We start from the raw sequence: 27,635 nt of genomic DNA on the forward strand, positions 1-27,635 counted from the left end.
TGCATACTGATAAGTTAACTTTCACTGACCTTTTGCAAAACGTTTGGTACGGTCCAAATTAGTTTGAATGAACTAGAAGTTCAGCAAAACTCCTAACACTGGTGTAAAACACTGAGAGCCATAAGAGCCCCGTACGACACTCTGAGGGTGTTATATACAGTTTTTACGACTCTAAGCGAACCGACCCGGTAGAACCCCGTTTCAGGTAGAGCTTTGCTAAAAGCTGGACCCGTTGCAGGGCTCTACTGCTTCAGATCTCTCGACTAGTTATTAAGATTTCATTAGGTTCTATTTCTTTGGGCATTAAGTCACTTAACTCATTCATCGGAGGATCCTCCTTGAAATCTGGAGGATCTAACAGGTCGAGGTGGTTGGTGTCTTTCCAAGTGCTATTCCTAAGTCCAGATCGGAGTGACACCTTCTTGTAGGATATGGGACAACCAGCCTGGCTGGTGGTTCTATTTTCCGGTTCTACAATTTCCACAAGAAATTGCGAAAAAGCAGATCAATTTCCGCGCTATTTGTACCTGGAAAATTTGCTGAGTTTGTGATTTAGTTACATTAGACTAGGGGAAACCTTTGTGAATGGAGTCACCCGTTGTATTCTGTCACTTTGGTAAATTGTCAAATTCTGCACCTTGATGCGCTTATCATGATTTTGTAGTAAGATATACTGATGCTCTATCGAGTTGCAAAAATATTACCCGTTCAATGCAATTTAGATGAGCTCAATGCCGTTCTGGTACCCAGAAATAGGATTGGCTGCCTTACCTTTTAGGCTGTTTTCTACGGGGGCTGATACAAACAATGAAAAATGTTTTTCAGATCTTTTAATTTCTTCTATAGTGACGGGTAGCATCCCTGATAGTCTAGGGCAGTGCGTGCATTCATGGTAACATACCTGTTGTTTTAGAGCAGAGAAAGGTTAATAGTAACATTCCTGGTGGCTTAGATAAGTGAAGAGTTAATGAAAACACCCTTATGGTCTAAAGCAGTAAAGGGGTTAATGGAAACATTCCTGGTGGTCTAGAGCAGTGAATAGGTTGCATGATAATATCCTTGGGGTCTAGAGCAGTGAAGGGGTTAATAACATTCCTTGGGGCCTTGAATAATGAAGGAGATAATGACAACATCATTCTAGAGCAGTGAATGGGTTAATCGCAATACTGTATCTCTGGTGGTCTCAAACAGTGAAAGGTTAGCAATAACATTCTTGATGGTGTAGAGCAGTGAAGTGGTTTATGATAACATCCCTGGTGGCCTAGAGCAGTGAGGGGGTTAATGGTAACATTTCTAGTGGTCTAGAGCAGTAAAGGGTCAATAGTAAAATCTATGTTGGCCTAGAGTAGAGAAGGGGTCATGATAACATCTCTGATGGCTTAGAGCTGCAAAAAGGTTAATAGTAACATTCCTGATGGCCTAGAGTATTAAAGAGTTAATGATAAGCATCCTTGGTGGTGTAAGGCAGTGAAGGGGTTAATGGTAACATTCCCGGCGCTGTAAGGCAGTGAAGGGGTTAGCTACCTCTACTGATGGTTACTCTTCTTACTCATCTACGGCTGTAGACTGCTCAGACACACATACCCATCATCAGCCAATCACAGAGCGGCTGGCACAGTCCTTGCTTCTCAGGGGTGACGTAATGTCTCTAATCTATGAGAAGCTGTGAAGAGGGGGGGAGGGGGCGGAGAGCATAGCCTCCAGGGCCAGACTGGGCCACTGTGCAGCTGAAATGGCTATACAGGGTGGCTTTTATGGACAAACCATGGGAAAACTCAGAACATTTCCAATATTGGGGTAATTGGCACTTTGGTCGCTGCATGTAAGAGGGTCATAGAGGAAGAGCACTCATTCTGTGAACTCTCTGCCATGTAGTCGCCAAAGGCATCTGGGTCTGCCATGGCCTATGATCACTATGATTAGTGATAATGCATTGCAGCACAGAGCGATTGTAGAATCACAGGGACATAAAAAATAATAATTGAAAAAAAACATGAAAAAAACATTTTTGTGCATTTTGTTTGCAATTGTTAGAGAACCCGTTTAATAACTTTGGCGCACCTCTGGTCATCCTTGCACCAGATATTGAATTCTATACCTACTACCAGCAGACATAGAGTTGCCAATGTCTTGCACCAGTTTCTGGCACACCAATATCTGAGGGGCTGCAGAAGTTCCACGCCGGTCTACTTTGTTCACAGCTTTTCAAAAGTGGAGAGAGAAGAGTTAGACGAAAAGTCACCAGGTTTTGTGCAAAAATGTCATACGCCACTATTTGCCGCTTTTTAACGCCACAAAACTGGTAGAAATTGATCATTTCCCTGCGTAGTTAAAGCCACATTCATTAACTGGAGCAAGCTCCTGAGCTCCCCCTAGTGGTGGCTGCAGGCAGATGGAATGTTATTATGTATCTCTTACATCTCTGAATTGTATCAGGAAAATGAAACTCTGAAGTGCAGAAGATTGAACTAAAAACCATACGGGGTTAAATGGTTGAGAGTTCCTTAAAGACTACTAACAATGAGGAAAGTGAAGCATAATGGGGGGATCTCCTGTGATTATCATAAATCCGGGAACAGAAGTGTGGAATTATTCATGGAACTGCGTGTAATCTGCTGAAAGCTGGCCCACGGCGCTAATCGTAAGGATGGATTAATGTCAAGATTAGCACTGTGTAAATTATTAATCCCAAGGCTTCTTCTCTGTGAGAACATAAGTCTCCATTCTAGTGAAGTCACGATGGGCTGGATGCGTGTTCCCACAAAGGCTTCATATTAAACAGGCATTCATAGGCCTTTACTAAATGTAGACGGCAAACAAGGGGTGCAATGTGGAAACGGGTTAAAAAAGATCCTAAAGGAAACCCCCTGTAAATGCGCACTTTGTAAAAACAACCTGCCCCCAGAAGAAGTTGTTGTTTTCCTGTAAGACTCGTCCTGCCGTTCCATCTCAGACAGATCTGTAATGATGAGAGTTGTGGTGGTTATATGGACGGTCTTGTCACCGGAGGCCCTAAAAGTGGTTCCCCCTGGCCTATAAGAGGCTCTCGGAGGCTCCTTGTGTGCAGTGACCTCTTCTTCCGCTTGTAGAGCTTGTTGACCACTAGACGCTTCTAAGACGCAGAGAAGAGATGTCACCCCGTTACCAGAGGGGGGCGCATTATTGGGATGTGAGAAGCTGTGCCTGCACTGTTCTCTTTAGTGCATGCACAGCTGTTTCTATATAATAGAGTATTAATTGTGCACTGTCTCAGCAGCTCTGCCCCAGACACTATGAAGGAGAAGCTGATCTGTGTTGCAGGTGGTTTCTCCTCCTCACAGTGCCCGCTCCCTGCAGTACCCAATGCACTGTCAGGGGCTCACTGTGACATATAACCAATGCACTGAAATCCTGGCAGGATTCGGCAGGGCTGGGTGTTGTGAAGAGGAGAAGCCGTCTGCAGCACAGAACAGCTTCTCCTTACACAGCGCCGGGGACTGAGCTGCCGATATTTGATGGGAGTAACACTGGGGGATCAAGTAGAGTTTAAAAAGTGATCAAATCTAAAACAAACATTTATGATTAAACTGTTCTATAGAAACAACTGCGTCTGCACTAAAGAGAACAGTGCAAGCACAGCTGGAGCGCCTTCTGCTATGTAGGGAGGTGAAGATGCATTTTCTCAGCCCCGTCTTAGCTTTGCGGCCAAAGACGGGCTTTGTACGAAAAATGTACAGAATCAGCTGATAAAACCTATTGCAAATCCTTAGAATCACCAAGTCTGTACATTAAAAAAGTGCATTTACTCTTTAAGTATTACATATGGAACTCGATGGATATCTATGTAATACATGATGTGGTGAGAAATCCGGCCAGACAGACAGCTTTGTTGGCACTCTCTGCCCCGGCTAAGCAATGAGAGTTCTGACTGGGGACGTCCCTCTATTAACTAAAACACAAAACCCTCCTTACTTCCGTTCTTCCATGACATTCAGCCTTGCCAGATTCTTGCAAAGTAATTCCACCCGGTTATGCAACGTTACCCCCCCCCCCCCCCCCCCAATAATTGTCTGCGCAATCTGCCACTCATGAGTCCAGCTGATTGTATCAGTGCATCTTCTGGTTGTCACCGGGCTTTCCCAGGAGCGGATATAGCCTGACAGACGTTATATGTCCATTATCATCCCTCCCCTAGAAGGAGTATATATATGTACTCATTGTAAGTGCCCTCACACAACCACCGCTCCCAACACCCCCTAACAGTCTGGTCAGATGCTTCTGTCTACTGGTGGTCTGTAGGGGGCGTCCTGAGCCCAGTCACCTTGTGTGCCCCCATCCACTGGTCCCAACACCTCCTAACAGTCTGGTCAGATGCTCCTCTCTACTGGTGGTCTGTCGGAGTCGTCCTGAGCCCAGTTGCCTTGTGTGCCCCCATCCACTGGTCCCAACACCCCCTTACAGTCTGGTCAGACGCTCCTCTCTACTGGTGGTCTGTAGGGGGCGTCCTGAGCCCAGTCACCTTGTGTGCCCCCATCCACTGGTCCCAACACCTCCTAACAGTCTGGTCAGATGCTCCTCTCTACTGGTGGTCTGTAGGGGGCGTCCTGAGCCCAGTCACCTTGTGTGCCCCCATCCACTGGTCCCAACACCTCCTAACAGTCTGGTCAGATGCTCCTCTCTACTGGTGGTCTGTCGGAGTCGTCCTGAGCCCAGTTGCCTTGTGTGCCCCATCCACTGGTCCCAGCACTCCCAACAGTCTGGTCAGACTCTCCTCTCTACTGGTGGTCTGTAGGGGGCGTCCTGAGCCCGGTCACCTTGTGTGCCCCCATCCACTGGTCCCAACACCCCCTAACAGTCTGGTCAGACGCTCCTCTCTACTGGTGGTCTGTAGAGGGCGCCCTGAGCCCGGTCACCTTGTGTGCCCCCATCCACTGGTCCCAACACCTCCTAACAGTCTGGACAAAACGGCCAGTGGGGCACAATTCATGGATACGACCATCCAGCTCCTCACACCCCAATAATACGCCCCCCTCTGGTAACGGGGTGAAATCTCTTCTCTGCGTCATAGAGGCATCTAGTGGCCAACAAGCTCTACACCAGCGGAAGAAGAGGTCACTACACACAAGGGGCCTCCGAGAGCCTCTTATAGGCCAGGGGGGGGGGGGGGGGGGGACCACTTCTAGGGACTCCAGTAATAAGACCATCCATCTAATCACCACAACTCTCATCGTTTACAGATCTGCCTGAGATGGAGCCGCAGGACGGGGTCTGCAGCAACACGACAACTTCTTCTGGGGGCGGGGTGTTTTAGAATAAGAATGTACATAGCACCCAGAGCAGACCCCCTAACTAATACAGACCCCAGGCTAGATCCCCTAAACAAATGCAGACCCAAAACCAGATCCTCTGAGCTAGTTTCCCTCCATTCTGCTCTGGGCCCTGTTCCAGTTTAGGGGGTCTGGTTTGGGATTTCTGTTTATCTAGGGGGTCTAGTCTGGAGTTTCTCTTTATCTGAGGAGTCTGTACTTAAAGGGTCATGTGCACTATTTGTGATTGAAATGCTGTAGGTTGGAGGCGTGACCTATATAAATGGGCGGAGCTTATATTTTGGCGCAGACTTATAAAACTCTGAAGGAAGAACGCTCTTTGTTGCCCTTTGGAACCAATCACAGCTCAGTTTCAGAGCAGTTGCAGAAATTAAATCTGCTCTGTGATTGGTTGCTGTGGGCAACAAAGACCGCTTTTCTTTTAGTCATTTTCGATAAATGAGGCCCATTGTTTCCCGTAATCCCCCTGATGTCCCTGTGGCCGACAAGGATGAATATTAATGGCGGTTTTGTCCTCTGCTTCCAGGAACGAGTTCCGAGCTTGGACTGATGTGAAGCCTGTGAAACCCATAAAGGCCAGGCCTCAGTATCGACCCCCGGAGGAGAAAGTGGTGCATGAAACCAGCTACAAGGCCACGTTCAAGGGCGAATGCAACCAACCATCAGCCGCCGACAACAAACTGACCGAGCGCCGGAGGATACGCAGCCTCTACAGTGAACCCCACAAAGAGTCCTCCAAGGTGAGACATCTCCTTATATACAGGCTTTATCTTCTGCCCAAACGTCGTCCGCCTATGGTCACATCAATGACTTCAAAGCTGGGGAGCTACCAGTAGAACTAGCGCCAAACTGTGCACTGTACGGTCAGGATCGGGAAGTATATACCATGCAGGTAATACTGATGTTCACAGCCAGGGTCGGTCTTCAGTTGGATGGTTGCTTTTGAAGCTTCAACCTCCATATATTGTACTGTCATATAAGCGCCATACAGTATGGAGCCTAAATAATACCGCCATATCATTGCCTCAATAATAATGCTACACAGTGCTGTCACCTCCATATGCTGCGAAAATAATGTGTTGCACAGCGCTTAAGTAGCAGCGCCCAACAACATAAATACCGCCAAAGAGTGTTTAAATGATACCGCCATACAGTGCCCTGATGACACCAAATATATACAAAGTATTGCATTCTAATAATAGTGCTATGCCAAGTCTACAGAGCAGCCAAGTGCCATATATAATAGATGTTCTCCCCTAGAAGCAACTCTTCTTTATACCTCCCTACAGGTGGCAATAGGATACATGTAGAGTTCAAGCAATATGGCGGTACAGTAAAGGCCCTGCACACCTCTATGGCAGCACTATTACCCTCTATAGACAATGGAACCATAATATGGCCATGAGGTCCGAGGGCTCATTCACACGGGCGTAGTCAGTTTCGGTCCATGAAATGCGCAGCATGTACACAGACCGAAACTGCGTATTCGCTGCATATTGTGGTTTTTTTTTCGCGTGTATCATTGAGTTTTTCACCCGCATGAAAAGAAAACGCAAGGAAGCCGCGTTTATTTCATGCGCATGCCGTTCTCGCAGGCGCAAAGATATAGATCCTGCTCTATGTTGTGCACATTTGCGCACCAAAGAGGCCTATAGAGGGTGATAGGAGATGCACAAATGCGCACATATGCATTAAATGCCGGCACCTCGTTTGGCCTAGTAGCCATTTAAATGAGGGCGGGGTGATCCCCCCGTCTATATAAACTAGCAGCGCCTGCGCCATACTCTGCGTATGCATGCAGCGAACCACGATCGCTCACTGTTCAAAAAAGTTGCGCAGGAGTGAGTGTATTTTGGAATCCGCTGGTGTGAAGCCGCCCCAATACTCATCCCATCTGACTGGTAGTCACGAGCCCAGATCGTATCAGAACGGCTGCAAGGATCCAACATGGCAGAATACATTTATAAAGCGGGGATCGGCTTCTTTGTTTTGCTGAGAGTTCTCCCCTGTTTGCGCCCCGAGCCGCCAGGAAGGGCGTGAAGACTTGTGCAACCCGCTTGTTTCTACTCCAATGACTCTGAAACTGAAGTGAAGTAACTTTACAAACACTCCGGCTTACAAGGAGTATAATAAATGATGTATGCTCTCTGTATACACCTGCTGTGCCAAATGACAAACTCAGCTCTGCTCCATCTATAGGTCCTCACTGCAGCTTTGGTGCCCATTCCCTCCCTTGGTGACGGCTGCTCAGACTGGCAGGTTTGAAGTTTCCAGCTTTTAATGCCCACTTAGCTGGACCAGCTGAACCCCCCGTACTCCGTGTCCAGCGGGGGGCGCTCAGTGGAGGCTCATTGAGGTGTAATAGTGCTGAGCTTGTCAGGTGTAGCAGTATGGAGTTTGTTAAATGTCGGTCTTTATCAGATATAGTAGAGCTGGGTTTGTCACATGTAGCAGTGCTGAGTGTATCGCCGTAGAGGTGACTGGTTTGTCAGATGTAGCAGGGTGGAGTTTGTCACGTCTAGCAGTGCTGAGTTTACTGATGTAGCAGTGCTGAGTTTACTGATGTAGCAGTGCTGACTCTGTCATATGTAATAGTGCCGACTAAGGGCAGATTCACACTGGCAAGCGAGAGTGCGACATTCTCGGGTGCGACTCGCGTCGCACAGGGCACGGACACAGCGCTGCGAGAGAAAAATCATCAAACAGACCCGATGAAACCGTCTTCTATTCTCCTGCCAGCTTTGTGTATCTGTGATGTCATCTGCGCTGCCCGTCTGGCGGCGAGCCGCGCGGAGCGTCCGCAGTACAGGTAGGAGGAGGAAAATGCAGGTACACGTGGATGCCGGCCGGGCACGGGGTCAGATTCCGCTGCGGGCGCCCGTGTGCAGCCGGCCTCAGGGCACAAACCTCTCCCATCCCTTCAGTAACGCAGCGATCCATGGGCAGCCCCCGCAGTACATAATGTCGCACAGATCGGCCCAGTACTGTGATGTGGGGGCGGCACGGACAGATCGGGGGGCTTATATAGAGGAGGATTTCCAGCGCTATTACTGTATTTCTAAGGTGACCAGATATTCCCAGAGTCAAAGCGGGACAGAGGGGTGTAGTCAGGGGTGGGGCAGAGGGGTGTAGTCAGGGGTGGGGCAGAGGGGTGTGGTCAGGGGTGGGGCAGAGGGGTGTGGTCAGGGGTGGGGCAGAGGGTGTGGTCAAGAGTGGGGCAGGTGGATGTGGTCAGGGTGGGGCAGAGGGTGTGGTCAGGGGTGGGGCAGAGCGGTGTTGTCAAGAGTGGGGCAGAGGGGTGTGGTCAGGGGGGGGAGCAGTGGGTGTGGTCAAGAGTGGGGCAGAGGGGTGTGGTCAGGGGTGGGGCAGAGGGCGTGGTCAGGGGTGGGGAAGAGGGGGTGTGGTCAGGAGCGTGGCAGAGGGGTGTGTTCAGAGGTGGGGCAGATGGGTGTGGTCAGGGGGTAGGACAGAGGGGTGTGGTCAGGGGTAGGGCAGAGGAGTGTGACCAGGAGTGAGGCAGAGGGCTGTGTTCAGAGGCGGGGCAGAGGGGTGTGGCCAGGGGTGGGACAGAGGGGTGTGACCAGGGTGGGACAGAGGGGTGTGGCCAAAGACGGGACACAGGGGTGTGGTCAGGGGTAGGACAGAGGAGTGTGGCCAGGAGTGGGGCAGAGGGGTGTGGTCAGGGATGGGACACAGAGGTGTGGTCAGGGGCGTGGCTTATCCCAAGGTATGATTTTACCTCTGTTGTTATAAAAAGTACAGTGTTGGTTCAAAAATGACAGGAAGCGAATACCGCGGCGTTTCTGCATCCAAAAACAAGTCAAAATCTGTTGGTTGCGAATTTCGACTGGAAGTCAGCCGTGTCTCCGCAGCTGATGTCATACTATGCGGCGCTCCCCCAACCTCCTCCGCAGCTGATGTCATATTATGCGGCGCTCCCCAACCTCCTCCGCAGGCTTCCCGCTATCAGCGCTCCCCGGCATGTAGTGGCCTCACCTGACTAGCATCATCTGACTAGTGGCACCACACCTGACCGGGCTGCTGGGACCCAGAGTCGGGGAGCGCTGACAGCAGGAAGCCTTCGGAGGAGGTGAGGAGGAGCGCCGCATAGTATGACATCAGCTGTCTTATAATACTCACCTAGCAGCCGGCGTTCGGTTCCTCGCGCTGGGCTGCGGCGCTGCTGCAGGCTTCCGCGTCCTCCTGCACGTCGACAAAGCAGTTCTTCCTGGTAATTGGTTAAGCGAGTGCTACATCAGCCAATGAGAACCGGCGCGCGATTAACCACTCACAGCCATTCATTGAATGAGCCCCGCTAGCAGGAAGAACTGCTCTGTCGGCATACTGCAGCAGACAGAAGCCTGCAGCAGCGCCACAGCCCAGCGCGAGGGACCCAAAAGCAGTCTAATAGGTGGGTATTGTTGTTTTTTAAATGTAGTGTAGCTATGGCTTATTTTCAGGGGAGGGCTTATATTTCAAGCCCCTCCCAATAAAAAAACAGGCTAGGGCTTATTATCGGGGAAACATAGTAGTGTCCCCTATATTGGCCCCAGTAGTAATAATGACCCTCTATACCAGCCCCAGCAATAAGGAAGGAATCCCCCTGCAGTGAGGCAGTGCCGGCTCTCTGCTCTGTCCCGGCCGCCGGCTGTATGCCGCTGAGAGCTGGGTACCCTGCTCACTCACTGTTCCACGCTGCAGTGTGCCTCTACCACCACCGCTGCATGTGGCTCTCCTGCCGCAACTGCCTGTGGCTCTCCTGCTGCCTCTTGGTCACCTGCCACCGCTGCTCACAGTCTTGCCGCAGTCAACCCCTGGCGTGTGACAACACTCCCTCCCTGTGGCTCTCCTGCCACCGCTGCCTGTGGCTCTCCTGCTGCCACTGGCGCTCCCACTCTAGCTGCTGTCGTCAACCAACAGATCTGGCACTTGGGGGATTAAACACCCCCCCAGCCAATCAGAAGCTGGGGCCATTACTACATTTCAAGAGTGCTCTTCCAGTGGTGACAAGATACAATAATACCCATCTGGTCACCTTAGTATTCCATTCTGGAATGTCTGCTGTGATGTCGCCACGTGTGAAGGTGGCCTGAGGGTGCATTCACATGGGTGACATTCTCGGACGTGGCTCGCATCGCCCCGCACACGGACCCCCCATCTGTAAGCTGAGCGATGTGTGGAAGGGACACCACACATCTACATGTCTGTATTTCATGTGAGACTCGCACGGAAGTAGCACACGCTGTGAGAGAAACATTAACAATGTAGACGCACCTTCTGCGGATAAGGGGATGGATTTTTGTGCGCCTTTAAATGCGCAAAACTTGCATGATTTTCTCGCCCGTGCGAATGCATACATAAAGGGACACTGAACAGATAGAGGAGGTGGAGCGCGATACGAGGACTTGGGGTTCTGCACCCATAACACAATGTATACGTTGTGTCCAGAATGGTCCTTTAAATAACCAACTCAGCTCTGCTACATCTGTATATAAACTACACATCAGACACTGAGGAGCCGACCCCCCCCCATCCCCGCAGGAGGGTGTAATTACATGGGAACTGGGTAAGTGCGGCCTGTCAGCGGGAGCGGCCGCGCCACTGTTATTATATGTTTAATGGTGGCAGGAAATATCTGCTCCGCATTCTTATAGGTAGGTGCAGTCCTTTATCCTCTGTTATCTGCCATATCAGGATAGTGAGAAGCCGCCTGCAGCCGTGTTAGGGCTCGTTCACATGGGCGCACTCGCACCGCGTAGAGCGCGCAGAATCTTTGCTCAAGTGATATGCAGTCAATACAACCCATTGATTCCTACGGCTGCGCTCACATTTGCGCATATTTTCATGCGATGTTCGAAGTGAATGAGCCGGCGCCAATACACCTTGGTACACGGGAAACTAACGTATTCAGGATGTCTTCACACTAGCGCAAGATACGCTGGCTGCTACGGAGCGTATTTGCGAATGGACCAGTCAAAAGTCTCTTGCTATTCACCGTGCACACTTTGCGCTATTGCGCGCGTAAAAAAAAAGAAGGTCGGTTCTTCAGCCTCATCTTTTATCGCACACATAAAAACCACCCGCGAGAAAGAAAGGGCAAGGATCACGCCTCCGCGCAAAAATCACGCTCATGAGGACCAAACCACTGAAATCAAAGGTTTCGTTTTGTCGCGTTTTGCGGCCATGATTTTCACATCCAAAAACCCGCCCGTCCGTTTAAGCCCTCGCTGCGCAGCGAGTCAACGGGCCTTTCTGTGTTGCTTTTTGCGTGCGCAAGAACGCAGTGTGTCTGCGCGCACAACCACCCCTTCCCAGGCAAATGCAATTTTCGGTCGCGTAAATACGCAGCGCGCGCCGTCCCTGAAATCCTCACCAAACCTGTGATGTGGAAATGCCGAATTGTGGCGCGTAATTCGCATCGCGGTTGTGGAACATTCCATCCCGTGTAAAAGCTCTCTTATAGCCTCCAGCATTACGCAGCAAACTGAGCATGACGCGGGTATATCGGATGTGACCTCTGTGACCTAACCCAAACCTCCCCCTTTCTTCAATTAAAACGCTGCAACTTCTAGCTTGGATAAATTTTTGGCCACAGCGGCCATTTATTAAAATTCTTATTAACAATTGATAAAAACATCAAATAAAACAACCCACTGAAAAGGGGGAAGTCCCCGGAGCCTCCAACCCCCTCTGTCGCCTCCCCAACAGGGAAAAGGATTTCCGTCCTGCCTCCCGCCGCTCTCTCCCTCTATCCGACTCGGGAGACTGAAATCCTTCCCGCTAAAACCCTCCCGTCGCAAGACAGCCGACTCGGGAGGCAACACACAACCGGTTGCCCCTAGTCGCCCTCCTCCTCCCGACTCAGAGAGGCGCGAGCCGTTCCTCGGCTAGCCACGTTTCTCTGCAGGGACTACGGCCTGACAGAGCCGGGAGGCGACAGGCTGACCACACACACTATACCAAAAAGGGGGAGGGGGGGGGGGAGGTAGCCATCAGCCCCCGTTCCCCCCCCCCCCGCCCCGCACATCAGCTGGCTCCAAGAACTCCCCCCCCCCCCCCCTTCCGAACGCCGCTATGACAATGTTACGATACCTCTACGACCCTTTCTACTAACTAAACTGCCCCCTATATGCTAAAGTAAGGGCGGGTGGGTGGGACTTCCTCGTGGCCTCCGTCTTCTCCTTCTGCTTCTTCTTCCTCCGTTGCCGCCTAGGGATGCTCCTCCCCCTGCTGTTCCCGCACTTTCTCTCTAACTTCCCCCTCTACTACACCCCCCCCCCCTCTTCACCCTTCCATTAACCCTGGCCTCCCCGTTAACCCTGTCATGGGCTGCCTCCATATATATCCCCGGGGGCTACTATTCCGGCGCCTCTTGACGCGGGTATATCGGATGTGACCTCTGTGACCTAACCCAAACCTCCCCCTTTCTTCAATTAAAACGCTGCAACTTCTAGCTTGGATAAATTTTTGGCCACAGCGGCCATTTATTAAAATTCTTATTAACAATTGATAAAAACATCAAATAAAACAACCCACTGAAAAGGGGGAAGTCCCCGGAGCCTCCAACCCCCTCTGTCGCCTCCCCAACAGGGAAAAGGATTTCCGTCCTGCCTCCCGCCGCTCTCTCCCTCTATCCGACTCGGGAGACTGAAATCCTTCCCGCTAAAACCCTCCCGTCGCAAGACAGCCGACTCGGGAGGCAACACACAACCGGTTGCCCCTAGTCGCCCTCCTCCTCCCGACTCAGAGAGGCGCGAGCCGTTCCTCGGCTAGCCACGTTTCTCTGCAGGGACTACGGCCTGACAGAGCCGGGAGGCGACAGGCTGACCACACACACTATACCAAAAAGGGGGAGGGGGGGGGGAGGTAGCCATCAGCCCCCGTTCCCCCCCCCCCCCCGCCCCGCACATCAGCTGGCTCCAAGAACTCCCCCCCCCCCCCCTTCCGAACGCCACCGCCAGCATGGCATGACCACCTCATGCCTGCGCAGCACCCCACAGAACTAACGCGCGTTCTATTCCCTCCTGAACCCCCTCTAACCACAGATCCGTCCCAATCTCGTTGAGATGCACGCCATCGCTCCTCCAATAGTTTCCTACTCCCTTCTCAAGATCTATGTGCCGAACGGCCACTCCTCCATTACGCGCAACGAAGCGTGAAACCTCCCGGTTAACCTTGATCCTGGCCTTGTCTATCCCCCGCACTGAGCGCGCGTTGCGCCACACCTTGCGAGGGACCATCTCTGACCAGACCACGATCAAGCCCCGGTACATCTGCATCATACGAAGCATATCGTACCGGATGTCCCTACCTAGGTCCCTAAAGGGTCTCTGCCCCAAATCGTTGCCCCCGACGTGCAGTACGAGGATGTTAGGCGGCCTGTCTAGGGAGACTAAGCGCTGAACGTCCTGTAACACCCGGAACCAGGCCATGCCCCGCACTCCGATCCATCGAATTACCGCCGTCTCTCTACTCAGCCTTAACTGTCTACCGTTAGGCCTGATCTTAGCCCTCTCCCCCCCCCAATACACAAAAGAGTGGCCCATTATCCACACCAACGCGGCTCGATGATCTGTAACAAAAGAAAAAACAACTAGTCGTAATTAACCCCGCCGCAAAACGTACCCCCCCCCCCGCTTAAAGCAAGTGCGGCCTGATATAACGTTTAAACCGTCCCGACTTCCACCGACCGATGCCCATCACCGCCTGACTATCCAGTCCCCTCTCTGCTGCCTCCGTTGCCGCGCCTATTCTAAAAGAATGTGTCCCGAAATTAGAGCTGTCTAACCCCAGCGTATCTATCGCTCTTCTTAACACCGCCTCGAACTGGAACCTTGACAAAAAACGACCATCTCGGTGCTGCAGAAGAGGCCCCACCCTGACTCCTGCTAACAAACTATAGTCCTCCCAACATTTAACTGGGCACATGGACTCTCCCCGCACTTGTCCTAGCGACACTCTCCGACCTCTACCCTCCTGATCCATCTTAGAACGACGGATGACTAATTCCAACCGCCCTTTTATAACCTTGGTATCCTCGCTTTGTAAACCCCCCCCTTTCTTTTTGCTGGGGGAAACCAGTTCCCCCAGCCGAAGAGCCCCAAAGAAAGCTAATGAAAAAGCCAACTTAAAAAGCGAGTATTCAAACCCTTCCCCGCATATCTCCCCCAATGCGCCCCCCAATCTCTTCAACAAGTCGAACGAGATTGGCCGACGCATATCTGACCCCCCCCGCCCCCTTCTAAACCCCTTTAGTGCCTGTCTGACTACAAAATTCTTTGTAACATCAGTCAAACCCCGCAACTTAGCGCCAAACGCCACTCCTCCCATAAATTTGTTAACTCTGGCGACTGACAACCCTGTCTCAGAACTTTTCCCCAACCATCCTAACAACGCCCCTACCCTGTCCTCGTCTGAACGCACGATTCCCCACTGCTGCAGCCACTCCTCCCATTCCGACCAGGCTGCCCTATAAGACGTCCACGTACTCCGAGCCAGTGAGGTACCTATCAAGTGCCTCACTGCTCGCTGACCACGCTCCAGATGTGTCTCGGGCAAGACACCCCTTCCTTCTCTGCTGCCGGGGCCAAACGTCGGAATCGCTCCCACTGGCAACGAGAAAGAGCATCCGCTAGTGAATTGCTCACCCCCGGCACATGTACCGCACCTATCCAAGCGTTAAGTGATAACGCTTTCAGCACCAGGTGGCGCAGTAAGGCCACCACTGGAGGGGACGATGCAGACAATTTATTTATCGCCTGCACGACCCCCAGGTTGTCGCAGTGAAAGCGTACCCTCTTGTTCCTAAATTGCTCGCCCCATATCTCCACCGCCACTATAATGGGGAAGAGCTCGAGTAGCACCAAGTTCCTTACCAACCCTGACGAGAACCAATCGCTCGGCCATCCGGCCGCGCACCACTGGCCCTGGAAGTAAATCCCAAAACCCGAACTCCCTGCGGCGTCAGTAAACAATTCCCAATCAAAATTGTTTACCATTTCCTCCATCATTACTGACCGACCGTTGTAGTTCTCTAGAAACGCCGCCCATACTGCTAAATCTTTCTTGAGTTCCTTACCTAGCCGAATAAAATGGTGGGGTAACCGAACCCCCGCCGTTGCTGACGCTAGCCTTCTGCTGAAAATTCGCCCCATCGGCATTATTCGGCAAGCGAAATTAAGCTTGCCCAATAACGATTGGAGCTCCCTCAAAGTGACCTTGGTGACAACCCTTGCTCTCTTTACCTCCGCCTTTAACTCTGTCAACTTCTCCTCGGGCAATCTGCATTCCATTGCAACCGTGTCAATGGTAATGCCCAGGAACTTTAAACATGTAGTGGGCCCCTCTGTCTTCCCAGGCGCCAAAGGCACCCCGAATTGACCGGAAACCCATTGAAGTGACCCCAGCAAAGTTGCACAAATAGGCGAACCTGCTGGCCCTATGCATAGGAAGTCATCCAAATAATGGATCACAGACCTAATCCCCGTGCAATCCCTAACTACCCATTCTAAAAAGGAACTGAACGCTTCAAAATAAGCGCAAGAAATGGAACAGCCCATGGGTAGGCACCTATCCGCAAAATAACTTCCCTCCCAAAAACACCCTAACAAACGAATGCTCTCGGGAGCAACTGGGAGCAACCTAAACGCAGACTCGATATCCACCTTTGCCAGCTTCGCTCCCTGCCCATACCTGCGGACCCATTTTATTGAGGCGTCAAATGAAGTATACACCACAGAACAAATTTCCGGGTCTATACCGTCATTTACTGACGCCCCCTTTGGGTATGACAGATGGTGTATGAGTCGAAACTTGTTAGGTTCCTTCTTAGGAACAACCCCCAGCGGTGAGACCACCAGGTCCGCCACGGGCGGGGAACGGAACGGTCCCGCCATGCGGCCTAACTGAACCTCCTTAAACAATTTTTCGGTCACCACAGCCGATTGCCGAATCGCTGACGGCAAATTCTTGGTTGTGACCGGAACCCTATGAACTGGGGCGGGAATCCTAAAACCGTCCCTAAAACCCTCAAACAGTAAACTAGCCTTATCTCGGTCGGGGTACCTATTTAGAAACGGCACCATCTTTGCCAGTTTCACTGGTGTCATCCCTTTTTCCAGGTGCCCCGAAACCCTTTCCTTTTCCTTTTTTAAAGCACTTTGCTGCTCCATGTGACGTGCCGTTACACACGGAGCAGACGTGCTTGAACCTGCAAGAGTTCCCGAATTTGCATTGGCCGTCGTTAAACTGCCAACACAATCCGAGCCTATGACTCCCTGACTGACCTCCCTGCCCCCCCCCTTGGGAACCACTGGCCGAGCTGCTAGTCCCGGCCCCCCCCTGAAAGGGCTGGCCAAACCTAACTGGGGCCATTACCCGCAACCATAGGCCAATATCTTTCTGATCCCACCGAATAGACGGTCGGATCGCTTTCCGCTGACGAAATTGCTCGTCGTACCTAAGCCACGTTTGGCCCCCGTACACCCTGTACGCCTCACCTATCGCATCGAGATAGCAAAAAAGGCCGGAGCAGTTCTCCGGCGCCTTTTCACCTATAACGCTGGCCAGAATAGCGAAGGCTTGCATCCAGTTGGAGAACGTCTGTGGAATCAGTTTCCACCGACGTTTCTCCTCCTCTTCCTTCTTATATTCTGTCCTTTTCCCTTTATCTAAATTGAATTTTTCCAAAGGGAGAAGGGAAAAGATCTCGACGTATTCGTCGCGCCAAATCTTTTCTCTAACCTCCTTCTTTAAGTGTGCACCTAGGGGGCCCTCGAAACACACATAAACTTCCCCCTTCGCTCTGTCATCCAAGCGAATCCCTTCCCCATCTTTCTCCGTCTGGACCCCTACCGTAACGGGCGCTACCTGCTGCCCTACAGACGCCCCCGCCGTGCTACCACCCCTAGCGCTCTCGTCGGCGATCGACGCGTTGGACGGTAGCGTCCAAGCAGCTACTGGCGACGGCCCTGCTCTTGCGTCTTGCTTGCGCCACAACTCCCATAATCCACCCAGAAATAACCCAAAATCACTCGCTGCGCCATGTGTGCCTGCCATCGCCCCCCCATCCCCTGTCCACCCCCCAAAACTATCTCCCGCGTGCGCAACGCGGCTAACTGCATGTAATGTAGTGTCCCCGTGTGTTTGCTCACCTGGCTGCGTAGGGGCTGTAGTCCCACCAGCCGCCGATCCTCCCTCCAGCGGATCCGATTCCTCGTCCGAATGTGGTCCGAACTGACGACCGGGGTCCTCCTCTGGCTGCATACGCACCTCCGGATTCGCAGCCGCCTGCCTGCTGCTCGGCCTGGCTCTCACGGGCCGCACTTCAGCTTGTCCCTGGAAGTTACTGTGGGCTGCTCTGCTACCACCGGCTCTCCTGCAGAGCGGCCCCACGCTGTAGCTCGGTTCACCGCCGACAGCCCGGTATTAGGCCCCGCCCCCCTGGCAGCACGGGACCTAGTGCCGGACGCTGCGCCGTGCCGCCCGGCGAGATTCCTCCCGGGCCTGCGCTCCCCCGATGGCATGGATGGTGCAGGGAGCCGGCCCGGAGGGGCCCGTGAGGGACTCTCTATGCGGCGCCGACGCTGTGGAGCCTGATCCGGGCTCAGACGCGCCGGAGCGCGGGCCCTCCTAGTACTCGGCCCTCTCGCCGATGCTGCCGGTGTCTGCCTGCTCCCTCCTGCCTCCTCCCTCCGGCCGCTAGCAGTCCCCGACAGCGCTCCCGCTGCTGCCTCCGGTGTGCGGCTCCCCGCAGCGGCTGTCCTTCGCCCCCTTTCTCTCACCGCAGTTGCTGCAGGGGCTCCGGACGCCTCTCCCCCCGATGCTGCTGACCGTGCGGGTGCCGCTTCCACCTCCGATGGGCCCGGGGCCCCGACATCCAGGATCCTCATGAGCCAGTCGATGCCCCGCTCCTCCACCGCTGCCCGGATCTTCTCCATGGCGGCCTCCATGTCCGGTAAGTCCTCTTCTGGGCGCTTCCTGACGATCACCTTCGGGCTCTTCACGGACAGGTCTTGGGACTTCGGTCTGCAGACTTCGGTCTTGGGACTCCTGTCTGGGGTCTTGGGACTTCTGCCTGGGGTCTTGGGACTTCTGTCTGGGGTCTTGGGACTTCTGCCTGGGGTCTTGGGACTTCTGTCTGGGGTCTTGGGACTTCTGTCTGGGGTCTTGGGACTTCTGCCTGGGGTCTTGGGTCTTCTCTACCTCTTCCCTCTTCTTCCTCGTGGCCTCCGTCTTCTCCTTCTGCTTCTTCTTCCTCCGTTGCCGCCTAGGGATGCTCCTCCCCCTGCTGTTCCCGCACTTTCTCTCTAACTTCCCCCTCTACTACACCCCCCCCCCTCTTCACCCTTCCATTAACCCTGGCCTCCCCGTTAACCCTGTCATGGGCTGCCTCCATATATATCCCCGGGGGCTACTATTCCGGCGCCTCTGGAAGGGTTAATATGGGAGTCAGCGACTAACTAGCCCAGTGTCACACGAGCGTACGTGTATCGGCGCGTTCATTTGTGCTACCTTTTTTTGCATAATGTTTCTCGCGCTTTTGCGTACGTTTCGCGTTTCCTGCAGCCTAACGAGCTCTAGATGCGCTCTTTCTCAGCGCACAACCTGTTGCACATCTGTTCTCCCCTATGGATTTCTATAGGGACTTGGTGTAGAGTAGAGCATGGTGCGTTTTTTCCTGTGTGCGCGAAATGCGTGCGCAAAAAAGGAAATGAGAAAGAACCCATTCATTGTATTATAAAGAGTAAATGGGGTCTGTTCTTCGTGCGTTGCGTGCCAATATGCGCAGTGGCGGACCCTTAATGTACGTTTTTCACTCGCACCGAAAAATGTGAGATTTAAAGATGGCAGCATGTCCTATTTTAATGCGCGCATACCACCTGCGATGTGCGGTCCTCTGCAACTGACGGGCGGCTGTGTCTTAACGATGCAAGTTGCGCCCGAGAATCTCGCTCTCGGCCGTGTTTGTCTCCCCTTATACAGCGGTGATAATCCACATAGCGGGACGACCTGAAGCCGCGGATCTCTGCGGGATGACGGTGGTTCCTTTTTCTCTAGCGGGATTCTCGCCCGTCAATTCTACGGTCGGGATAAGATCGGCGCGGCCCTTATATAATATTCACTACATTCCGGGTCTGAGCCTTATTACAGTACTGCGCTGTCAGCCTGCACACCTGTATCCTGTTGTTGGCGGCTGGCACTGATCACGGGTCGGGCGCTGCCGCAGGTTTCACATTGTAACCACAGAGTTCATAGAAGACAGATCTGCAGAAATCTAGAAGCTGCAGCTGATCCGGACCCCAAATATGTCATGGCGGCTGCTTTCAGAACCTGCATGCGCAAAAAGTACAATGCAATGCATCGATACGGCCGTAAATCAGCATCGTTCAGAGCGCTGAAGCGCGTGCATTTGCGCATACGACCGTGTGAAGGAGCCCTTCCTGCCACTGTTTTAGGGCTCTCACATGTGTATGTCACGTGTGTCATAGGGCTCTCCCATGTGTATGCCACGCATGTCATAGGGCTCTCACATATGTATGCCACGCGTGTCATAGGCGGTGCTGAAAGCCCATTGATTTCTATTGGACCACTTACACCGCGTCTTTTTCACGGACATATTACGCGTATGAAAAAAACCCCGCAGCATGTCCTAACTTTGGCGCCTTTTGGAATGTATGCCAATGTAGGCTAGGGGGATATAACATAAGCAGCAATGCGTATTTGTTGCGTATTGCATATTTTACACACCTCAAAAAATACACGCCTAATACGTGGGCGAATCCACGCAGATTCCACCGCATGTACATACCTGTTGGTCACAGCTACTATCAGTGACTCCTGGTAGCTGCACGGTCTATTGCAGTCAGAGGCAGCTTGTAATCCACCTCCAGTCTCATTAGAAGTTGAGATCAATGCTCTGTACCTCTCTATGCTGTACACTGCAGCACTGCTCCATTAGGTTAGATGACCAGACACCCCGATTTAGCCTGGACAGTCCCGCTTTGGGACCCTGCGTCCCACTTTACCCAGGGTCCCAAGCAAGATGGACATTTGACCGGCTTTCAGGGCTCGGGTCATCAGGAAGGTGATTATCAGCCTAGGTGCTGCGGCTCTTCGGCTGGTAATCATTCACTGGCGCTGCTGCAGCATGTACACACTGACGGCAGTGTGTGCACCCAATATCCTCCTCCCCTGACCTCTCCTCGTTGGTTCCACAGGAGGAGAGTAGAAGGGAGGAGGAGTTCGGACGCACACACTTCCGCTCGCAGCAGCGCCGAGAAGAGGAGCAGTGGCGCTTGGAAGACCAGGAGAAGGGTCAGTATACGGGTTTCAGGGGGGCACTATTATTACTAGGGCTACTGTGGGGGTCACTGTTACTGCTGGGGTCGATATAGGTAACACTATTACTACTGGGGCCACTGTGGGGGGTCACTATTACTATCGGGGCCACCAATATAGGAGACACTATTACTACTGGGGCCACTGTGGGGGACAATATTACTATCGGGGCCACCAATATAGGAGACACTATTACTAGAGATGAGCGGGCGTACTCGGAAAAGCACTACTCGCTCGAGTAATTTGCTTTAACCGAGTATCGCTGTGCTCGTCCCTAAAGATTCGGGTGCCCCTGCGGCTGACAGGTGAGTCGCAGCGGGGAGCAGGGGAGAGCGGGCGGGAGAGAGGGAGAGAAAGATCTCCCCTCCGTTCCTCCCCGCTCTCCCCTGCAGCTCCCCGCTCCGTGCCGGCACCCGAATCTTCAGGGACGAGCACAGCGAAACTCGGATAAAGCAAATTACTCGAGCGAGTAGTGCTTTTCCGAGTACGCTCGCTCATCTCTAACTATTACTACTGGGGCCACTGTGGGGGACAATATTACTACTAGGGCTACTCTGCACGTGGCAGCATTCCTCAGGCTAACTTAGGGCATGTTTACATGTGGTGGAAATGCAAATTCCGCAGCACTTCTGCATCCAAAAAACTGTCAAAATCTGGGTTTTGAATGGAAATCAGCCGGGTATCTGCAGCTGACATCATGCTATGCGGCGCTCCCCCCCCCCCCCTACGTTACCCGTAGGCTTTCTGCTGTCGGTGTTCCTCGGCTTCTGGTTCCCAGCGGCCTGGTCAGGTGTGGGGCTGCTGGTCAGGTGGGGACACTACAGGCCGCTGGGAACCGGAAGCTGATGAGCGCTAACAGAAAATCGGAAATGCTGTGGAATTTGCTCCCTGTCTTTTTCGAAGCGGCCCTGTACTTTTTATAACGAAGGAGGTAAAACCATATGTCGTGATAAGCCACGCCCCGACCATACCCCTCTGCCCCACCCCGCCCATACCCCACTGCCCCGCCCCTGACCCTGCCCCGCCCCGACCATACCCCTCTGCCCCGCCTCCAACCATACCCCTCTGCCCAGCCCCGACCATACCCCTCTGTCCCGCCCCAGACCATACCCCTCTGCCCCGCCCCCGACCATACCCCTCTGCCCCGCCCCCGACCATACCCCTCTGCCCCGCCCTGCCCATACGCCTCTGCCCCGCCCCCGACCACACCCCTCTGTCCTGCCCTTTCTCCCATTGCAAACAGCCGGCAAGGGGTGGAGAGGAGGAAAGAAGGGGAAGGGAATTTATCAGTCACGTTGCTACTCCGGCCGCTGTTATAGGCTCCCATAGGAGTCTATGCAGCCGCCGCTGTATTCCAGGCAGAAAGATAGTTCCAGGACTATCTTTCCTGCCCGGCTGAAATGCGCTATCTCAGCCGGCCGGGCGCTTTTATGCGGCGGAAAATCACCCGTCTGATCTGATGCATTGGAAAATGGTGGGCGATATACGCTCAGTCTGCTGCTCTGAGCTTCCCCATGCTGTACACTGCAGCGCTGCCCCATCAGGGCCCAGCTGTGATCAGTGACTGCTGCATTGTCTATGGAGTCTCATCAAGACCTCTGGCTGCAGCTCCGTCCCATGCTTTAGGGCTTCTTCATTGGGTGTGTTTTAGTCCCCTTATGCGGCCATGATAATCACTGCCGCATAACGGGACAGAACGACACTGCTGATTTCAATGGTTCCGTTTTCATTAGCGGTATTCTCACCCGTTAATACTACGTGCAAGAAATATAGTGCGGGACCGATCTTCACAAACCCGTGCGCTGTAGTTTGAATGCTCAGAGGGAAAAAAAACAGTTCGCGCACAACTTTGCTCCATTGCGGCGAGCGTAGTCGAGCGTACGCCATGAAGAAGCCCTTAAGGGATCTGACACACGGGAAAGAACAGGCCGCAGGACGCCGCCAAATCCGCAGCTGCAGCATCGCGCGCCAAAATCTGCGGCTCTAAAGTTCCTAAGCCTGCAATGTCTGCACGAATGCGATGTGTTCTGCGACAAAAACGCATCACATTTCTGCACGTGCGATGTTCAGGTGTGTGAAATAGGAAAATCGAAATCGCGTTGCACTTGTATAAAAATCGCATACTATTCTTATTTTCACTCCCATTGAACGTAATGGGCAGGATCGCCCAAAAGATAGAAAGCCCCGACAGCGAGAGAAGAATCGCCTATATATATATATATATATATACTCATAGTAAATAATAGGTTCTATTTCCATGCGAGTTTAGAATTAAACCGCCCGTGAAAATACGGTCAGGAGTCAAGTCAGGAATGACAGCAAACAGAGATCTTGAAAATATTGCGCACTTGTCTACTTGACCACTTGTCTACTTCTCCTCTTGACCTGCATGGAAAGTTCTGATGCGCCACCAACCAAAACGTGAGGAACACGATGTAAAAAACAAACTATAATCATGAAGTATCTCTTTGCCTTTCACATCCTTCTAAAATTCTGTTTCCCGCCTCTTTCGTCTTTGTGTTTGTGTTGTCCCCTTCTGTGTCTTTTTTGTACGTCTGTCTCCGTCCAGGTGGAGAAGCCCAACGTCCAACCTTCTAAACCAAAAAAGACCACCACCCCAAGCCATAAACCGGTGAAAAAGGCCAAAGACAAGCAGATCACTCCTGGCCGAGCCTCCAAAAAGAAGGCCCCCGAGACGACCTCCTCCACCACCGCCAAACCCGAAGACAAGGAGAAGAGCAAAGAGATGAACAATAAACTGGCCGAAGCTAAAGAGTAAATTACTAAAAAAAACAAACATTAAAAACACAATTATTCTATTATTATATGATTATTATTATATGATGATTATGGTTATTGTATTATTTTTACTACAGAGGCCACCGGATAATGTTAGTGACTATGGAATTGCATATGCTTTCTGATTGTATCTTTAGACTTTGCGTCCTCTCACCTCCCGCCACACTCTAATGACACCGAAACCCGATGTTTTTTAAATATTTTTGTTTTTGTTTTTGTTTTTTTTGAATTGTGTTACGGTCTGAAATTTCTATGTGAGAATGATCCAAATCTATACGTGTTCACGGTGCTATCAAGAGAATGTACTGCTCCACGTGACCGCCTGGCCTCCTGTGATGCCCCTATACTCTTCTATGTGGTGTAACGTGACCAAGTGGTTGAAAGTTTATAGTTAGCGTCAATGTGGTAGGACCGAGGGTGAACAAGTAAGCTCATTTATATCGTGGGGGTGGGGTCGGGAGCGGGGAAACGTACGTACAGGGAAAGAGATTCCCATCAACTACATCCCATAGTAGACTTTATAATCAACCATGGGGCGCCCACATATGAAATAGCCCATAACATAAAACATTGACTGCCGAATTAGAGTGCAAGCTCTTAGACCCGTAGTCAAATTGATCTATAGCCAACTCTGATTCTAGAACAATCCAGAAGCCTGGATTGATTTATTATAGCGCTGACATAACCATAGATATCCAGATATCATGTATATTTTGATACTGTCATAAAAAAATCGATACAGTTTTCCGAGTCCGGACTTTTCGCACGTTGGGGCGTCATTTAATTTACTCCATAGAATTATACAGCTCAGCTCACCGGAAAAAATATAGGACTTATAAGGTATTACTTGAGAGATTGGCAGTTAGGTTTATCTTTTATATCAAGCTTCCTGTCTGGGCGACCACTTCCTGTGCTCAGAGGAAGTCCTGTCTACTATACAGTGGACTTCCTCTCTGCTGCACTGACTTGCTTTAGGTCCCTCCCACTCAGACAACAGGAAGCAGAAGGAACAAAGGAGCTTCAGGGTATAAAACAAGCAAGGCATGATGAAGAAAGGGCAGGGAGAGGGAAAGGGGCTCACAATCTACACCTGATATGTCGTCTTTATGCTTTCTGTGCTTTTCAGCCCAAACTTTATATCAATTTACCATATAGAAACCCAAACTATTTCTATTCCAGCTGATCTTCAGGCTCATGTTATAGAGCTGGAGAAGCCGAGCAGATTGATATATAATTTTGTGGGAAAATGTTCAGTATAACTTGTCCTTTACCGATTCTGAGTTTAGGAGTCCGGTGGGCGGTGCTACTCAGTGATAAGACCGCCCACTGCTCTCCTAAGTCCAGAAAGAGCAGAGAATTCAATCAATAAATAGTAAGTTCTACTAAATATTTTCCCACTAAGTGATATATCAATCTGCTCAGCTGCTGCGGCTCTCTAACATGAAGTCTGTGATTGGATGGAGCATTTCAAAGTATGAGCTCCCTTTAAAGGGGAGACGTCACTTTTATGAACGGAAACAATGAAACATATTTGGCTACTGCTCTTGGATACATTGAAGCATATGCACTTTATGACATATTTCTGGCATACAAAAATCACAACTTTGGCACACGACAAAACTGTGATTTTGGGGGCTTTTATGCCAGACCCAGCTTTTTATTTCTGAAGTGGGAGGAGTCAAGCTTTAGGGCATTTGGCCAAGCATGCTCATCATATTTACTAGAATTTATACCAAAATCTGGCGTCAATGATAGCCGGAAGCTATGCCAGCTCACAGCTGCTGTAGGTTTCAGTCTGGCACAATGGAGGTGACGCCAGATATAATTAATGTATTACATCGCGAAAGCGTCTTAATATATTTGTCGTCGTATGAAATACCCGCATAGGTAAATATTCTCCATTATGTATACTCTGTGGAGTTCCATGTCATTCCCAAATCCAATAGGGTGTAAAAGACTTTTGCCAGTAGGCAGAGCATATGAATACAATATGTCTAGTTGATATGAAATTATGGCTAAAAAGCACAGGAAGAATCTATAACCTTAAAGGGGTTGTCCAGTTATTAACTGTCAATGGTATATCCTTAGGATAGGCTGTGAGTAGTAGATTGGCCAGCGTTCATCACCAGAAACTCCTTCTGATCAACTGTTCTCAATGCAGCTCCCTTCTCAAGCCAGTGGTCAGGCTTGGTATTACAGGCAAAGTTCCCATTTATTTTAATGATAACACTACTGCAATACCAAGTCTGGCCACTACAGTTGGAACAGAGCTGTCTGCTTCCTGCACAGATCAGATCTGTGCATGAGCACACTGGCCTAGTGAATAGCGGATCAGCAGAGGTCCCTGGTGGCAGATAACTACTGATCTACTATTGATCACCTATCCTGCAGATCGTCTATCAGTAGCTTAGAAACTACCCCTTTAAGTTTTCTGCTAAATGAAGAGCATTAATGGTCGATTTTCAGGCCCCTCACCTGTGATCTCCCAATATTCCCGTCCAGTTTGGTCATGTGCCCAGGCCGTAGGGGTTGGTCATGCCCCCTATGTCTGCCATGTTCACCCCAGACCTTTGAAGAACCTATGAGAATAATTGTTGTTGTGTCTTTGAGGGTATGAAGCTTGTTCTCGCTCCTCACCATCTGTCACGTTTCAGTGGTTTCCTACCTGTACAATGTAATGCTTGCTGAGAAATGACTGCAAATCAATAAAAAAGGAGAACTTCAGTCTTACTGATTGTTTCCAGCTCAGAGTATAAACCCATCACTTTCTATTCACGTCCTGCTTGGAACATTGTAGCGGTTGTAGAACCAAAAGGGCTCATATATTCCACTTGGATTGCTGACTCTTGTGGTTCAACACCAACCAGGTATCTGAAGGTTGCACGACTTTGTATAGAGATACATAATCTGGTGTGTCCTGCTGCCTGGGGAAGCTGAGACTAATAGTTCAACACAGATATGGGTTGCTAATACTAATAGCGCATATATTTGGGAGGTTTGAGACCTGATGTGAATTAGTTGCCTTTTGAAGAATAAGGGAGAAAATCGGTCTCTAATGTCTCTCTAGCAATGCGGGTAACCCTCGGATGCCTGGTGGATATTAGACTATAAGTCTCAGCACACACCCGGCAGATGAGAACAGATAATGGAACATTCTAGAATCTGTGCTTCAACATCAGCCAAAGGTATGCTGAGGCAAAGAAATAATGCCATAGGAAAACTATAAATATTCAGATCTCATATCTATCTATGTAATATTTATCTATCTAATATCTATCTATCTTATATCTATCTAATTATCTATCTCATATCTATCTATCTCATATCTATCTACCTATCTATCTCATATCTATCTATCTATCTATCTCATATCTATCTATCTATCTCTCTCTCATATCTATCTATCTATCTATCTATCTATCTCCTATCTATCTATCTATCTCATATCTATCTATCTCTCTCATATCTATCTATCTATCTATCTATCTATCCATCCATCTCATATCTATCTATCCATCCATCTCATATCTATCTATCTATCCATCTCATATCTATCTATCTATCTATCTATCTATCTATCTATCTATCTATCTATCTATCTATCTATCTCATATCTATCTATCTCATATCTCCTATCTATCTATCTATCTATCTCTATCTATCTATCTCATATCTCATATATATCTCATATCTATCTATCTATCCATCTATCTCATATCTCATATCTATCTCATATCTATCTATCTATCTCATATCTATCTATCTATCTATTTATCTCATATCTCCTATCTATCTCATATCTATCTCATATCTCCTATCTATCTACCTCATATCTATCTCATATCTATCTATCTATCTATCTATCTATCTATCTATCTATCTATCTATCTATCTATCTATCTCATATCTATCTATCTATCTATTTATCTCATATCTCCTATCTATCTCATATCTATCTATCTATCTCATATCTATTTATCTATCTATCTCCTATCTATCTATCTTATATCTATCTATTAGAGATAAGCGAGTATACTATCTATGTATTATTCGAGCGAGTAGTGCCTTAGTCGAGTATCTCCCCGCTCATCTCTAAAGATTCGGGGGCTGGCGCGGGTGACAGGTGAGTTGCGGCGGGGAGCGGAGGGGAGAGAGGTAGAGAGAGACATCCCCTCCGTTCCTCCCCGCTCT

The 27,635-nt window shown here is 50.6% G+C and overlaps 1 protein-coding gene across 4 annotated transcripts in view; it reads left to right on the top strand.

Annotated features, from left to right (window-relative positions):
• MAP6 (microtubule associated protein 6) overlaps positions 1 to 27,635 on the top strand; it is an 81,631-nt gene that overhangs the window by 32,434 nt on the left and 21,562 nt on the right. For 2 of the 4 annotated variants that reach the window (XM_066588292.1, XM_066588294.1), the window contains exons 2-3: positions 5,833 to 6,046; positions 23,215 to 23,420. In XM_066588292.1, coding sequence (XP_066444389.1) covers positions 5,833 to 6,046; positions 23,215 to 23,420 — 420 coding nt within the window. Of the gene's footprint in view, positions 1 to 5,832; positions 6,047 to 23,214; positions 23,907 to 27,635 lie in introns of those variants that run through there. The other 2 variants (XM_066588293.1, XM_066588295.1) reach the window with 1 other exon arrangement.

This window comes from Eleutherodactylus coqui, chromosome 1 (assembly GCF_035609145.1).
Source record: "Eleutherodactylus coqui strain aEleCoq1 chromosome 1, aEleCoq1.hap1, whole genome shotgun sequence".
NCBI lineage: Eukaryota > Metazoa > Chordata > Amphibia > Anura > Eleutherodactylidae > Eleutherodactylus > Eleutherodactylus coqui.